Below are 14,445 nucleotides of genomic sequence, written 5' to 3'. Positions count from 1 at the left end.
CTTGTGGCACTTTAGAGACTAACAAATTTATTTGGGCATAAACTTTGTGGGCTAAAACCCACTTCATCAGATGCATGGAGTGGAACATATAGTAGGGAGGTGTAAATACACAGCATATGAAAAGATGGAAGATGCCTTACCAAGTGAGGGGGTTAGTGCTAACGAGCCAATTCAATTTAAGTTGGAAGTAGGCAATTCTCAGCAGTTGACAAGGAGTGGAAATCACTTTTGAAGTGTTCTTTTGGTTTTTGAATGTTAATTCCTGATGTCCGATTTGTGTCCATTTATTCTTTGGCGTAGAGACTTTCCGGTTTGGCTAATGTACATGGCAGAGAGGCATTGCTTGCACATGATGGCATATATCACATTGGTAGATGTACAGGTGAGCAAGCCCCTGATGGTGTGGCTGATGTGGCTAGGTCTTATGATGGTGTCTCTTGAATAAATATGCGGACATAGTTGGCACCAGGGTTTGTTGCAGGGTTTGGTTCCTGGGTTAGTGTTTTTCTGTATGTGGTGTGTAGTTGCTGGTGAATATTTGCTTCAGGTTGGGGGGGCTGTCTGTAAGTGAGGACTGGCCTGTCTCCCAAGGCCTATGAGAATGAGGGATCATCCTGCAGGATAGGTTGTAGATCCTTGATGATGCGCTGGGGAGGTTTTAGTTGGGGGCTGTAGGTGACAGCTAGTGGCGTTCTGTTATTTTCTTTGTTGGGCCTGTCTTGTAGTAGGTGACTTCTGGGTACCCTTCTGGCTTTGTCAATCTGTTTGTTTCCATCAATCTCAGCCTGGACCAGTCACACACGAGATCCACTTCCTAGACACTACAGTGCTAATAAATGATGGTCACATAAAATCTCCCGTTGATTTACCTTACTCTTCTCGTTGGGATAGAGTACAGGGGTCGACTGGAGAGCAATCTGCTGTCAATTTGGCGGGTCTTCACTAGACCTACTAAATCGACCGCCGGTGGATCAATCTCAGAGCGTCAATCCCGGCTGTAGTATCAGAATTGTCCTCAAAAACTAGAGGTCCTTGTGGCACTTGAGAGACTAATAAATTTATTAGGAGAACACTTTAGTAGAAGAACACTTCAATCTCCCTGTTATTCAATAACAGACTAAAAAGTGCAAGTTCTTCAACAAAAAAAAACTTCAAAACCAGACTCCAAGGAGAAACTGCAGAACTGGAATTAATTTGCAAACTGGACACCATCAAGTAAGGCCTGAGAGAGAATGGGTCACTACAGAAACTAAATCAATTGGTTCGTCTCTAAGGTGCCACAAGTACTTCTTGTTTTTACAAAAACTAATTTCCCCATGCTAAATACTCACACCTTCTTGTCAACTGTTTTAAGTGGGCCACCTTGTTTACATTGGCCTCATTAACACTACAAAAGTGATTTCCACTCCTTCTTGTCAACTGTTGAGAATTGCCTACTTCCAACTTAAATTGAATTGGCTCATTAGCACTAACCCTCCCCCCCCACACACTTGGTAGGGCAACTCCCATCTTTTCATATGATGTATATTTATACCTCCCTACTATATGTTCCACTCCATGCATCTGATAAAGTGGGTTTTAGCCCACAAAAGTTTATGCCCAAATAAATTTGTTAGTCTCTAAAGTGCCACAAGGACTCCTCAGTGTTTTTGCTGATACAAACTAACACGGCTACCACTCTGAGAATTGTCCTCAGACTTTGTGAGTAGGATATCAATGAGCCTTATGTTGATAGCTCGTATTTTCCTCAAAGCTGTGTTGGCTGGATGTTGTTAAAGCACCTGTAACTGCTGTCTTTTCTAGTATTGTCTTCTAAGAAACCTAAGTATACTGGATATGTTTGCTAGAATTATAGCAGTAACTAATTTCTAAACTTGAAGTTAGTGAATGTAATGTAGTGAAAATTAAGAAACAGTTTCCACCAGTTAGCTGAACAGTATACATCTGGATTAAAGTCTGAGCTGGAACATAAAAACACTTTTCATATCTGCTTTGCAGAAAGTAACTTTCTAAAGACTGCTTCTTAATCATACCAACCATAAGACCTTATTTAATCTTACTTAGTCCATGTCTTATGTTGCCATTATGTGAATAGATACGCAGAACATTTGGGCCATGAAAGTTTTAAAAATATAAAATAATAATTGCTCTTTTAGAAAAATGAATCTAGGAATTATTTAACAATTTTTTTGCCAATAAGATATTCCTTGTATTTCTCCATTATTTGCAAACCCCCAATGAAATTAAAGATATGAAGTATCTGTACAGTACTTTGCACTTCACTATAAAACAAAGTTTTTTTTTTTTCTTTATCCAACTCTTATCAGCAAAAACCTTACTAGCTTTACAGCCAATTACATTTAAAATGTTGTAAACTAAAACTGTTTAAAATACATGTTTAAGTAAAAGTTTGGTCACAGCAAGTACAAGCTCTTAGTATATATTAAAATAAGAAGAGTACCTTTGTGGAAGTGTATAACATACAAAATTTTATGTCTTATGTAAAAACAATGGTCTGGATGAGTGCATAAAACGTATTTCTAATGCAGTATTATAGTTAAAACACTATTACACATTCCTTGTGACTAGGGTGCCCAGATCTCCCAATTTTATAGGAACAGTCCTGATTTTTGGGTCTTTTTCTTATATATGCTCCTATTACCCCTCCCACTCCATCCTGATTTTTTTTTTTTTTCCACACTTGCTGTCTGGTCATCCTACGTGTGATTGAAAATTCCTAAAATGTAGACTAGGTTATGTAATCATGCTTTGAGTAGTTTTGAATCTACCCTACTGGAGAGTTAGTTCCAACTCTATGCTGCTGTCTTTTTTTTTTTTTTTTTTTTTAAATTAGAAAAAAAGTTTTTTTCCCCCCCCCCCCCCCCACCACAGGATTAAAGACCACATCCTGAGAAAATGCATGACTAATTTAATTTGTACAAGTGACTAGTTAATAAATTTCTAAGGGCCCGTTTGTGCTGTGCAATGGCCAGTCCGTAAATTGGTAAAGTATGAACTTGCATACATTATTTCTAGGTTCTACTTACATTAATATGGTATTTTCCATTTAGGAGATGGATATGCAGAGCAAGAAAAGGTCATTGTTTAGAAGAACAAGGACATGTACTTTCTTTTGGGCATGAAATTAACTGTTCAAAAGGGCTTTTTTGAGTTAAAAGCTGCATTCAGCTGGTGAGCAGATATACCAGCCAGGGAGGTCAAATAAAGTCCAGACTCTAGTTCAATTTAAATCCCTGGTCTGAGACTTGGTTTATTAAAGAAGATTCCCAAACAGGATCACACTTAACCACTGTATTTGGTTGCAGCCTTTCCAGAAAGATAGGGAGAGAAGTAAATGCTCTTCCTCCTATGTTGTAAGATTCCAAGGCCAGAAGGGACAATTGTGATCATCTAGTCTGACTTCCTGTATAACCTAGTCAATGGAACTTCCCTCAAATGATTCCTCATATCTAAGGCTACATTTTAGTCAAGGGTATTTTTAATAAAAGTCATGGACAGGTCACAAGCAGAAAACAAAAATTCACAGCCTGTGACCTGTCCATGAATTGTACTATATACACCTGACTAAATCTTGGGGTGGCCTGGGGGGATGCTGGAGTGGGAGCTACAGGGGGAGTTGGGTGGGGATGGGAGGCTCCCTACCTGGCTCCTTGTGGCTCCCTGGAGTGGTGACATGTCCCTTCCACAGCTCCTATTGGCCTGGAACCACGGCTAGTGGGAGCTGCAGGGACGGTACCTGTGGGCAGAAGCAGCATGCAGAGCTGAGGGAGGGACATGTTGCAGCTTTTAGGGAACCCCCCCAAGCTAAGGGCTGCCCAGAGTCCTCACCCCCTCCTGTGCCCCAACCCCCAGCCCTGAACCCCCTCACAAACTCTTGCTGCTGCTGGGTGGGGGGGAGGGTGGTGGCCTGGAACTGCCCCGACAGTGGGGCTGGCCCAGAGGCTGCCCGAGCCGCACTGGCCCCTGCAGAAGTCACAGAGGTCCTGGAAAGTCACGGAAGCCGTGACCTCCATAACAAACTTGCAGCCTAACTCATATCTTTTAGAAAAACTACAATCTTGAATTAAAAGTTGCCAGTGCTGGAGAATCAGCCATAACTTTTGGTACATTGTTCCAGTGCTTAAATGTCCTCACTCTTGCACTTTATTTCCAGTCTGAATTTGTCTAGCTTCCAGTCCTTGGATCATGTTATACCTTTCTCTGATAGATTGAAGAATCCATTATCAAATATTTTTCTCCCTGTAGGTACTTTGTGATCAAGTCACCCCTTAACCTTCTCTTTGTTAAACTAAATAGATTGAGCTCCTTGACTCTGTCATTATAAGGCAGTGGTTTTCAAACTGGGGTACATGTCAGGGTGTACATGAGAAAAATCCCACAATGGTGAACAACTCACTCTATTTAGTAAGACTTGGCAATCTAATCATAGGTATATTATGACTCTCTCAGATTGGAGTATGCAGTAGGACTACATTATTTGGAAAGTGGTATACAGCCTAAAAAGTTTGAAATCCTCTGCTGTAAAGCATATTTTCAACTCCTATAATTATTCTCAGGGTTCTCTGAACCTTATTCTATTTATCAGCATGCTTTTTGAATTGGAGACACCAGTACTGGACAGTGTTCAGCCGCAGTTACACCAGTGCCAAATGCAGAGACTTGAGATTCCCTTGTTATACATCCAAGGATTGTATTAGCCTTGCTGGCCCCAGTGTTGTACTGGGAGTTCGTGTCCAGCTGATTATCCACTATGACACCAAAATCTTGGTCACTGTTTATTAAAACACATATTGTTTATTTGTGCCCATCTTACCAAGCAATCCAGATCCCTCTGTATCAGTGACCTGTTTTCTTCATTATTTACCAATCTGAATTTGTGTCATCTGTAAACTTTATAATTGATTTATGTTTTCTTCCAGTTCATTGATAAAAATGTTAAAATAGTGTAGGGCCAAGAACTAATCCCTGAGGACCACAAGAGAAACACCCTCTCAAAGATGATTTCCCATTTACAATGACATTTTGAGACTTATCAGTTAATTAACTTTTAATTCATGTAACGTGTGCTGTGTTAATTTTATATCATCCTAGTTTTTTAGTCAAAATGTCATTCAGTACCAAGTCAAATGTCTTACAAGAAGTCTAAGTATTATGTCAATGCTATTACCTTTATTGACCAAACTTGTAATCTCATAAAAAATCAAGTTAGTTTGAAAGGCTCTATTTTCCATAAACCCATACTGATTGGCATTAATTATATTATCCTCCTTTAATTTTTGATTAATTAAGTCCCATATCAGCTGCTCCGATATTTTGCCCAGGATTGATGTCAGACTGACAGGCCTATAATTACCAAACTCATCCCATTTAGACTTTTAAAACATTGGTACAACATTAGCTTTTCTCCAGTCTTCTGGAACTTCTCAACTGTTCCAAGACTTATTGAAAATCAATATTAACAATGTTCTTCATTAACATTAACATTCCGTGCTTCTCAACCAGCTGTTTTAAAACTCTTGCATACAAATTATCTGGACCTGCTGATTTATAAATGTCTAATTTTAGTAGTTGCTCTTTAACATCCTTCTGAGATACTAGTGGAATGGAAAGAACATGTTCATATGATACGACTACATCATATTTTCCACCAGAGCAGAAATATTTATTGAACACTTCTACCTTTTCTGCATTATTATTATTGATAATTCTACCATTTGCATCTTGTAATGGACCAGTACTATTGTTAGGATTCTTTGTTCATAATGTACATTTTAAAAATTCCTTATTGTCCTTAACTCTGCTGGTGATAGATTTCTCTTTGTGTCCCTTTTGTGTCTCTTACCAATTTTATAGAATTCCTAGCTTCAGTTTTATATTAATTACTATTCACTTCCCCTTTCTTCCATTTGTTATATACTACTATTTATAGCTGCCTTCACTTCTCCTCTAAACCAGGTCAATTTTTTAACCAGCACAGCTTTCTTTCTCAATTGTAGGATAGTGGCTTTCTGGCCATCTAGTAAAGAATTCTCAAACAATTCCCAATCATTCACATTTTTCTGATTAATTTCTTCCATCCAGCTGATTTGGCTCATAATTATTTTCAGTTTTGTGAAATTGGTCATTTTAAAGCACCAAGTACATACATTACTGCTTTGGACTTTATTCTGTTTGTGCATTGTAAATGTGATCAAGTCATGATCACTTGTACTTAATCCACCATTGATTTTTCATTCTGTGGTCAGTTTCTCTTTATTTCTCAAGATGAGATCTAAATTAGAATTTCTCTATGTGGGATGCAATGCTTCTTGAGTTAGGAAATTGTTGTCTATAGTAAGAAATTCTGAGGATGTTTTAGGAGTGGGAGTATGAAACTTCCAGCACTGTTACTCAAATCAAAGTCACTTATGATCACATAGCTTGTTTTCCTAAACATTATAGATAGGGGACTAGAGCCCTTTAAGAACCTAGTGTGATTTGGTGGTCTGTAACAGACACTAACTAATACCCCATCTTGTACTTTCTGTTAGGGCATTGATCTGTAAGCATTCAAGATCATTTTCTTCCGAGTTGTCAGCGACTCAGAAAGAGGTAATGCCATTTTTGACATTTTGTCCAGTTGATCCTTCATAACTAGGTTATAACCATTGATTTTAATAGTCCAACCATGTGAATCATCCCACCAGGTTTCAGTAAAATCAACTGGATCAAATATGTGCTCATAAAGCAATGCCAACTCCTCTTGATTGTTAACTAGGTTCCCTAGCATTGGTGTATAGGCAATTAAAGAATTTCTTCTTTTTTTGTCCTTTGATTAATTTTGTTTTCTTAACATCTTGATTTTGTGCTAAATGAGTGCTCATGTTTTCCCCTTTTTACTCTTCCCTTTTATTATTATACCTCCTGAATATACTAGCCAGCCTTCCCCTGAGGAGGTTGGTTCTCCTTCAGTGAGATGGATGCCATCCAAACTGTACAGCTCCCTCTCCTCATAGAAGATGGACCAATGTTATACAGAACCCAAATCTTCCACGTTCTTCCACTTACCTAGCCAGCAGTTCACTTTCAGAAACTTCTGTGTTCCTTTGCTTGTGGAACAGGAAGGATCTCTGAGAAGATTGCTTGGATATTCTCCTTTAGCATGCTTCTGAGTTCCCTGAAGTTCTCTCTTATCTGTGAGCTATCCCATGACACAGCATCATTAGCACCACTATGAACTCTCCTCATTGGATCCTTGTCCATTGACTTCAGAAGCTTATCCAGTCAAGACTGACATCTCATGTCTTGGCTCCAGGAAGACAGAATACTGTCCCATTGTCTGCCTGTCTTTGAAGAATATGATTTTGATTCTTCTGAGTACTAAATGCCCACCAAGGATCATCTGTCTCCTGGGGCAGTTGGAGATCTCTTTTTGTGCCTGCTTGATTTTCTTACAGTTTGGGCTGAGCTGCTATCCACAGGAGTGACCCAAACATCTCTCCAGTCTCTCAGGCCAGTTGGATTTTGATAGAGAGCTTCCACAGTTTCCATACTGAGAACCTGGCATTGATTGGAAATTTCTAGCTCTGTGGAATTCCTCCTGGCTCTCTTTTCTCTGGTGACCACAGCCTGCCCATCCTTGTCTGTTTCCAGTCATGTAGAATGCTGCCGTGACCTCTTGCCTCTGGTGGTTATACATTGCCAAGCCTCTTCTCTGACTTACTGTCTCTCTCTCTCTCTCTCTCTCTCTCTCTCTCTCTCTGACTTTTTGGTGGCCGTCCTTGAACCTGGGGTACTGGTGTTTCTCAAACTTGGCTGTCTAGGAACTCCTCAGCTTCTCTGATTCTCCATAGCGCTTCCACTTGGCCTTCCAATCCAAGAATCTTTTCTTCCAGTGCAGCCACCAAATTGCACTTCATGCATAGGAAGTCCCTTCTGGCTTCAGGCAGGAAAGAAAACATGGGACATCTGTTGCAGGCTTATTGCTGGTCACCTTGAAATTGCACGTAAAGCTGAACCTGGAAGGAAAGCATCTCACATTCGCTCTCCAAATTATCTACTTTACACTGGACAGTACAAATGGCAAATAAAAGATTTGTACATCAAATGGATCCCTTTTTTATATATGGTACAGCATACAGAGCCTTCATTAAATATTTTTTCAGTGGCATAGATCCCTCTAGCAATCAGATCTGTTACCCTGGACTGTGTTTGTCCTCCATTAGGGCAAGGATCAAGACTCCTGTTTCCTTTATATGTGCTGCTGTAGATTGTTTGCTGGCAGGGGGATATATTTTTCTAATATCTGCATGTGGATCATTTGAGGCAAGTTGCCATAGGTGTTTTTGTTAATGGTTTTCACCTTTAGTCTAACAATGTGGGATGACAGTAGTGGTTCTCAACCTAATTAGCATTGTGGGCCACATATGCAGAATGTGTTATGTTTGCCACATCTACAGAATATATATACTATCTGTATGGCCCTGAGGATGTCACATGGGCTGCAGGTGTGTGCTGATTGGACCGCAAGCGGCCCGCGGGTCAGAGATTGAGAACCACTGAATTAGAGTTTGCTCCTGTTAGGATGATTTTTATCATTCTTTTTAATAATTGACTCTTTATGTAGCTGTTTTTAGAAACTTTGATCTAGTTACTGGCTGTTGAATGAAGGCAATGTAGAATATAAATAATTCTAGGGGTGAAGATTGGGTATATCAGAATTCCACACTTTTATTTAAATACATACAAGCTAGTCTGTTTTTTAATCTGCTTTTATTTTTCTTTAAATATAAATAGATGTTAAATACTCTCTCACACATTTTCAAAGCACAAATTACTCTTTTCATTTTACATACAACATACAGCCATCTCAAGTGAATTTTTTTTCCTGAATATTAAATGAAATCAGCTTGTATTGTAAACAGTGGTAATAAATACTGGTTGTGGTAGTAAATATTGAAATAAACTAGACTGTTTAAATTATCTCTAAATCCTGGGAAAATAAATAGGCAATATTTTTTTAAAAATAAATATTTTAAAAAACAATAAATACATTTGTAAAAGGAAATCTTAATAAAATATAAACTATTCTGATTACTTCTGGTTCTTAAAATAGAACAACATTGTCATCTGCCACATGACAGATTTTGTGATGAAGGAATGTGCCTGAATTAAAACATTCAAACACTGAGATTCCTGGAGTTTTTCAGATATCGAACAGCCCTCACAGTTTTCTCCATGAATGAAGTAAAGTCCCGGAGGATGAGATGGGTGCTGATTTTCTCTATCCATTTTTTATTTGACTTCAGTTTTGCAAAAAGTGTGCTCTGGGTAGCTGGGTCTGGCATGATCACTGCATCAGGATTTTTCACCTATGACAAAGAAAATGAAAATACATTGGTTATAATACTATAAAATGTTCTTGATGGAAAGGATCTGCCTTTATGCATGTGAAAAATGCAAAAGATGCTTACAAGAAAGCACATGCTTTTCTTTGCTGTACTATTGGGTCAGCAGATAGTCTGACGGGGCTATATAACTTTATTTAGCCCCACTGTCATCTATGGTACTTGAGTTTCATTTGTAGCTGGTACTACTTGTGCTAGGGAATCTTTTTTGGAATCTGACTATATGGCCTTATCTATACCACAAAATAAAATGGTGTTTGAACGTAATTGTAAACAGTTGAGTTAGACACGTGATGCTAAATTGTCCAGGACAATCAATATATCCACCAACTGTGTGGCTAGCTGACAAGATTTGTCCTGATCTATACTGACCACTAAGCCTCATGCCATCTAACTTTGTTGTTCACAGTCATGTTCAAATGCAGTCAAATTCTGTAGTAGAGATAGGGTAAAATTTTCAAAAGTGCCTAAGGGGTATGTCTACACTTGAGATTTTACAGTGGAGCAGCTGCAAGCTGTGTGTGTAGCTGCACTAAGCCCATGGGAGAGAGTTCTCCTGTCAGCTTAACTATTCCAGCACCCGTGAGTGGCAGGAGCTATGTCAGCTGGAGAAGCTCTTCCACTGACAAAGTGCTGTCCACACCGGCACTTATGTCGGTGTAACTTATGTCACTTGGGAATGTTTACTCACACATCAGAGGGACATTAATTATGCCAGCATAAGCTGTAGTGTAGACATAGCTTGAGTCCTGTTTTCAAAAGTACTTAGACACTTAACAGCCTAAGTCCTATTGACTTTCAATGAGACTGAAGCTCTTAAGTGCCTAAGGCACTTCTGAAAATGGGACTCAGGTGCTTTTGAAATTTTTACCTGAGTTCTAGGTGGTTCATAAAGTACAAATCCTTGCAGCCTTCTCTCAGGAGTCAGGCTACCATCTAAGAAATGCTGAAAGCAGTGTACTGTAAGCTGGAACATCTCTTTTTAAATTTTAATTGAATTGTGTAAAAAATGCATGTCCTTTTCATTAAAATCACTTGAAGGGGTGGATTCTGAGCACACACCTCTGTGCGTGCATCTCTGATTCCTTGCTGCATACTGCAGAGTTCTGTGTGGAGGATCTCCGCAGAACCACAAAGGAATATGGGCATGCTGACATGGCAATGGTTCTATGGATCTACTTGACCACAAACTAACAACAGGTGAACAATAGGTTATGTCCCGAAGTCCTCCCCATACTCAGTAGCAGCTAGGGCAGTTTGGCTGTATGGGTGGCCCAGGTCCCACTTCCTAATTGGGAAGGAAGACTCTATTTCTACTCCCCAGGATCTCTCATTGTTCCTACAGGCACAGGTTTTACTTGTGAGCTTTTTATTAGGCATTATGTTTAGTTCCAGCCAGTTCAATCAGTTTCTCACTTTCATGAAGGCTAAAGTCTCACTGAGTTCATCCAGTTATAGAGCAACACAGACAATTGCCACAAATCAATGTTTGCAATATATACAGGTGAAATCAATGGTCCATTATCTTTTCACAACAAGACTATTATTCTAGGTTATCACTGTGTGGAAAAAGTTCAGCTCCCATTCATCTAAAAATGATGAAAATAAATATAATACAAAATGTATTTTATATATATACAAATGGCTTTTCGAGGCATTGTAAAACACCTTGTAGGAGATAATGGCCTACAGTTTCCATAATTCTTGATCCTGCACCCTCACTCACCTAAGTAGTTCTTCACCCGGTAGTTCCACTGACTACAAAGAATCTATTCACATGAAGAGCTATTAGTGCAAGTAAGAATTACAGGAATGGAGTGAATTTTAAAGAGTTCCATTTCAAAGAATTGCAAAACATACAAGCACAGCTAGTGTGTCCTTTCAAGGTATTGCAAAACATCCAGAACAGCTATTAGAGCTGAATAGCATTTAATTTTCTGAGTCCAAAAATATTCAGGCTTTTGTAAAATGTTAAGGCGTTATCAAATGTGATGCAAAAAGCAAGTGTTTCTCTGTAGGTGGCACTTGTTATTCAGCCCAAGTCATTAACCTATAGGTTGTGTTTATCAGCAATTCTATAACTTGGATGTTTGATTTTAAACTAAAAATTTTTAATCATACCATACGATCCTGCATGAAAGCTTGCTTTTATGAGATTTTAAATGTTTATATTGCTTATTAAAGGTATTCTCTAGTCTTTCTCTGGGTCACTTTAAGAGTATTTGTTTTTTACCTCAGTGGGAGTTTTGGATGTGAAAAGACTGCATGATTGAGTCCTAATTCTACAACTACTAGGGAAAAAATTAACAGAAAGCAGATTCTCTTTGTCACCAATCCAGCATCTACTTTTTTGTGTAATTTGCAAAATAATTTGGCACATTTACTTGCTAGAGCTGGTGTGCAAATTAGAGATAACAATAAGCTGTAGAAATAACAATCTAATTGTCAGAAAATATTTGTAAAATCTAATTTACCATTGATATCCTTTCTGTATATATCCTTTCTGTATATATACCATTGATATCCTTTTTATATATTGAGAACATGGATTTGTGGAGCCAGTCTGCTTCCATTGTAACAAATGGGATCACTATGTGTCTCATGTTATGTTTCAGAGCATTATATTTCTGACTCCTTTTCAAATCAAAGTCAAAACAATTATGTATGGGTAAACATAAAAATAACTCACCATCTGCCTCACAGTATTTGCCAGATGCTTTGTACCATAACATATGGATTCCACTTTTTGCTTTTCACTAATAAATGTTTCTCGTACGTATTCCAGGTAGGTCTGAAATGTAAAAAGTCCACTGGAGATTCCGCTCAAGCATTTTTCCTAAAATGAGAGAAGGGTAAGGAAATTACTTATTGCAGAAAAAATTATTTGATGACAATATTGTTTCTATGTATCAGTTAACTAGCTAATGTTTATCCAATGCTTCAGTGAGCTTCTGATAAGGCCTTATGTGTTGGGTTATTAATTTATTATAAAACTTATTGATTCCTTGCCTCATTGAATCCAGAGAGTAGACATCCATCTTCCTCTGTGATCTTGGGGAGGTTCAGATTGTTTTGGGCAAGCATCTCCATACTGTTGTCACACACAGTAAATTTCTCACACATCTGGGAATAGACACAAAGATTTTATTATACCTTTATCACATTACCATTTTCCAGGCAAAAGGCACTGTATAACTATGTCAGTAGAAAGGCCTTATGCATTACTGAAATCTCCACAAAAATGTTTTTTTTAATCAGCTTTTTAAATTATTTTGCAGAATAATCGAATATGTTGTCCTAACTAATTAGAAATCACTGTTACATTTTCTCAAGTATTAGAGGGGTAGCTGTGTTAGTCTGTATCCACAAAAACAACGAGGAGTCCAGTGGCACCTTAAAAACTAAGATTTATTTGGGCATAATTTGGGCATTAATTGTTACATTTTCTATGCTTTTCCCATCAGAAACAATTTGCTGTAGTCTGTCTGATACACAGCATGGATACACTAATGCAGATTGGTATGCTTTCTAAGATGCATGTCTCAAATATTTGCTCCTTTAGAAGTCAGGAGACTGCATGTCCTGTAAAGAAAAATGCCCTGGGAGGCTGTGGATTGTGCCTGCCTACACTCACTCCACTTTTGACAAATATCTTCATGGCCCCATGAGCTTTTCAGGGCTAAGAGACATTCACTTCCATGCTATCTTATAAGCCCCCCCAGCCCAATCAGACAGAGAGGTGGCCAATTCCATGGCCAAGCTCAAGACAAATGACAACATGAGCCCACATAAAACAGCTGTAGGGAAGGGGAGGCATAAAACAACAGATAGTCCCGTTTGCTGTTAAAACCTGCCAAGTGCAGCAAAGAGTCGACCAACTCAGGTTGGGATCCCAGTCCTAGCTGCTTCCGTCTATTACCCACCTCATCCTTCAGCTTGACCGCTTGGCTGTGCAGCAGCCACGCCAGGGACTCGCAATCGGGCAGCGAGGGACTTCTGGCAAGCAAGTCCGAGGGATCAACAAGTTCCTCTTCCCCGGAGGAATCCGGGAGAGGGACAGCTCTGGTCCCGAGGAGCAGTGTCGCTGCCAAGAGAAAGCCTGAGAAGAGGAAATAGACAAGGGAGCGGAGTGAAATCCTGCCGGTTAAATTGCACACACTGTCAAAAAGACAGCGGGAGAGCTTAGCTCACTCCGCTGCTGAGCGACTGTGTTACTTACATCCCCGAAGATAATTCATTTCCTTCTCTTTCCCCCCCCCCTTTGCTCTTTCAAAATAGTTGCTGGCCAGAGGGCTGGAGGGCTGAATGAGATGAAGGAATCCCTGATTTTGGGCATATTTATATTCATTGCCACTGGTCACTGGGAAAATCCCGTATTAGAAACTTTTTTTTGGTCTTTTGTTGTAATGAAAACTGCTATTTGGTTTCTAATGAAAGGGAGGTATAGGATACTATTGTGAAACACTTCAGGAAACTGAGCTCACTATATTAGCGAATTAAGGATGGAAAAATAGTAATAGGACAGAAACCCCCCTGCAGTATGTTCTGGACTACAGTAAATGACTCAAGCAGAAGGCTTCCACCTCTTGCCCCGGATACTCCTTTCACACCATCTTACTTGGCATTAAACCAAGGCTGCAGCTATCCCAAGAAACAAATGCATTCTTGAGAGAAAACAGACATTTAATAATTATTATGCCAGGTGCAGCAGAAGCAGTCATCAGGAGAGCCCTTATAAGGGAAAGGAAACATAATTTAATCCCCTAAATAATTGGTAGACCATTCAGAACAAATTACAACTCATAAAAATATACAAATAAAAAAAAGACTGTAATTCTCAAAAGGGTGAATTGGATGGTAGATGATGGACAGCAGTGAGTATCAGTTACTGTTAATTATTTTAACAGAATCCAGTAGTGTGGTAGGCACATCAAAGTACATCTTGGCCTGGTATAAATGAGAAAATTGTGCTAGTTTAACTAAATGACTTGATAAATTGATTTAAATTGGTTCAGTCTAGTGTGTGGATACTCTTATT

The 14,445-nt window shown here is 38.9% G+C and overlaps 1 protein-coding gene across 1 annotated transcript; it reads right to left on the bottom strand.

The window, feature by feature from the left end:
• Window positions 1-9,103: 9,103 nt before the first annotated feature.
• On the bottom strand, window positions 9,104-14,348 carry IL6 (interleukin 6). Its single transcript, XM_034759481.1, has 5 exons — window positions 14,297-14,348; window positions 13,331-13,506; window positions 12,417-12,530; window positions 12,097-12,243; window positions 9,104-9,371 (listed from the first exon to the last, which is right to left on the bottom strand). The coding sequence occupies exons 1-5, from the start codon at window positions 14,346-14,348 to the stop codon at window positions 9,180-9,182; spliced, it is 681 nt and encodes a 226-aa protein (XP_034615372.1). The 3' UTR covers window positions 9,104-9,179.
• Window positions 14,349-14,445: the final 97 nt, after the last annotated feature.

The sequence above is a fragment of the Trachemys scripta genome, chromosome 2, assembly GCF_013100865.1.
Source record: "Trachemys scripta elegans isolate TJP31775 chromosome 2, CAS_Tse_1.0, whole genome shotgun sequence".
NCBI lineage: Eukaryota > Metazoa > Chordata > Testudines > Emydidae > Trachemys > Trachemys scripta.
Note: the sequence above shows the minus strand (reverse complement) of the source record. Positions and strands in the feature narration are given on the sequence as shown.

Bases quoted from the DNA above. Each gene is read 5' to 3' on its own strand.
- IL6 (XM_034759481.1), bottom strand. From the start codon at position 14,348: ATGTACTTTGATGTGCCTACCACACTACTGGATTCTGTTAAAATAATT. The intron at 12,531-13,330 runs GTGGGTAATAGA...GTCTATTCCCAG, and splicing joins CGGTCAAGCTGAAGGATGAG to ATGTGTGAGAAATTTACTGT. The intron at 12,244-12,416 runs GCAAGGAATCAA...CTCTCATTTTAG, and splicing joins TACTCTCTGGATTCAATGAG to GAAAAATGCTTGAGCGGAAT.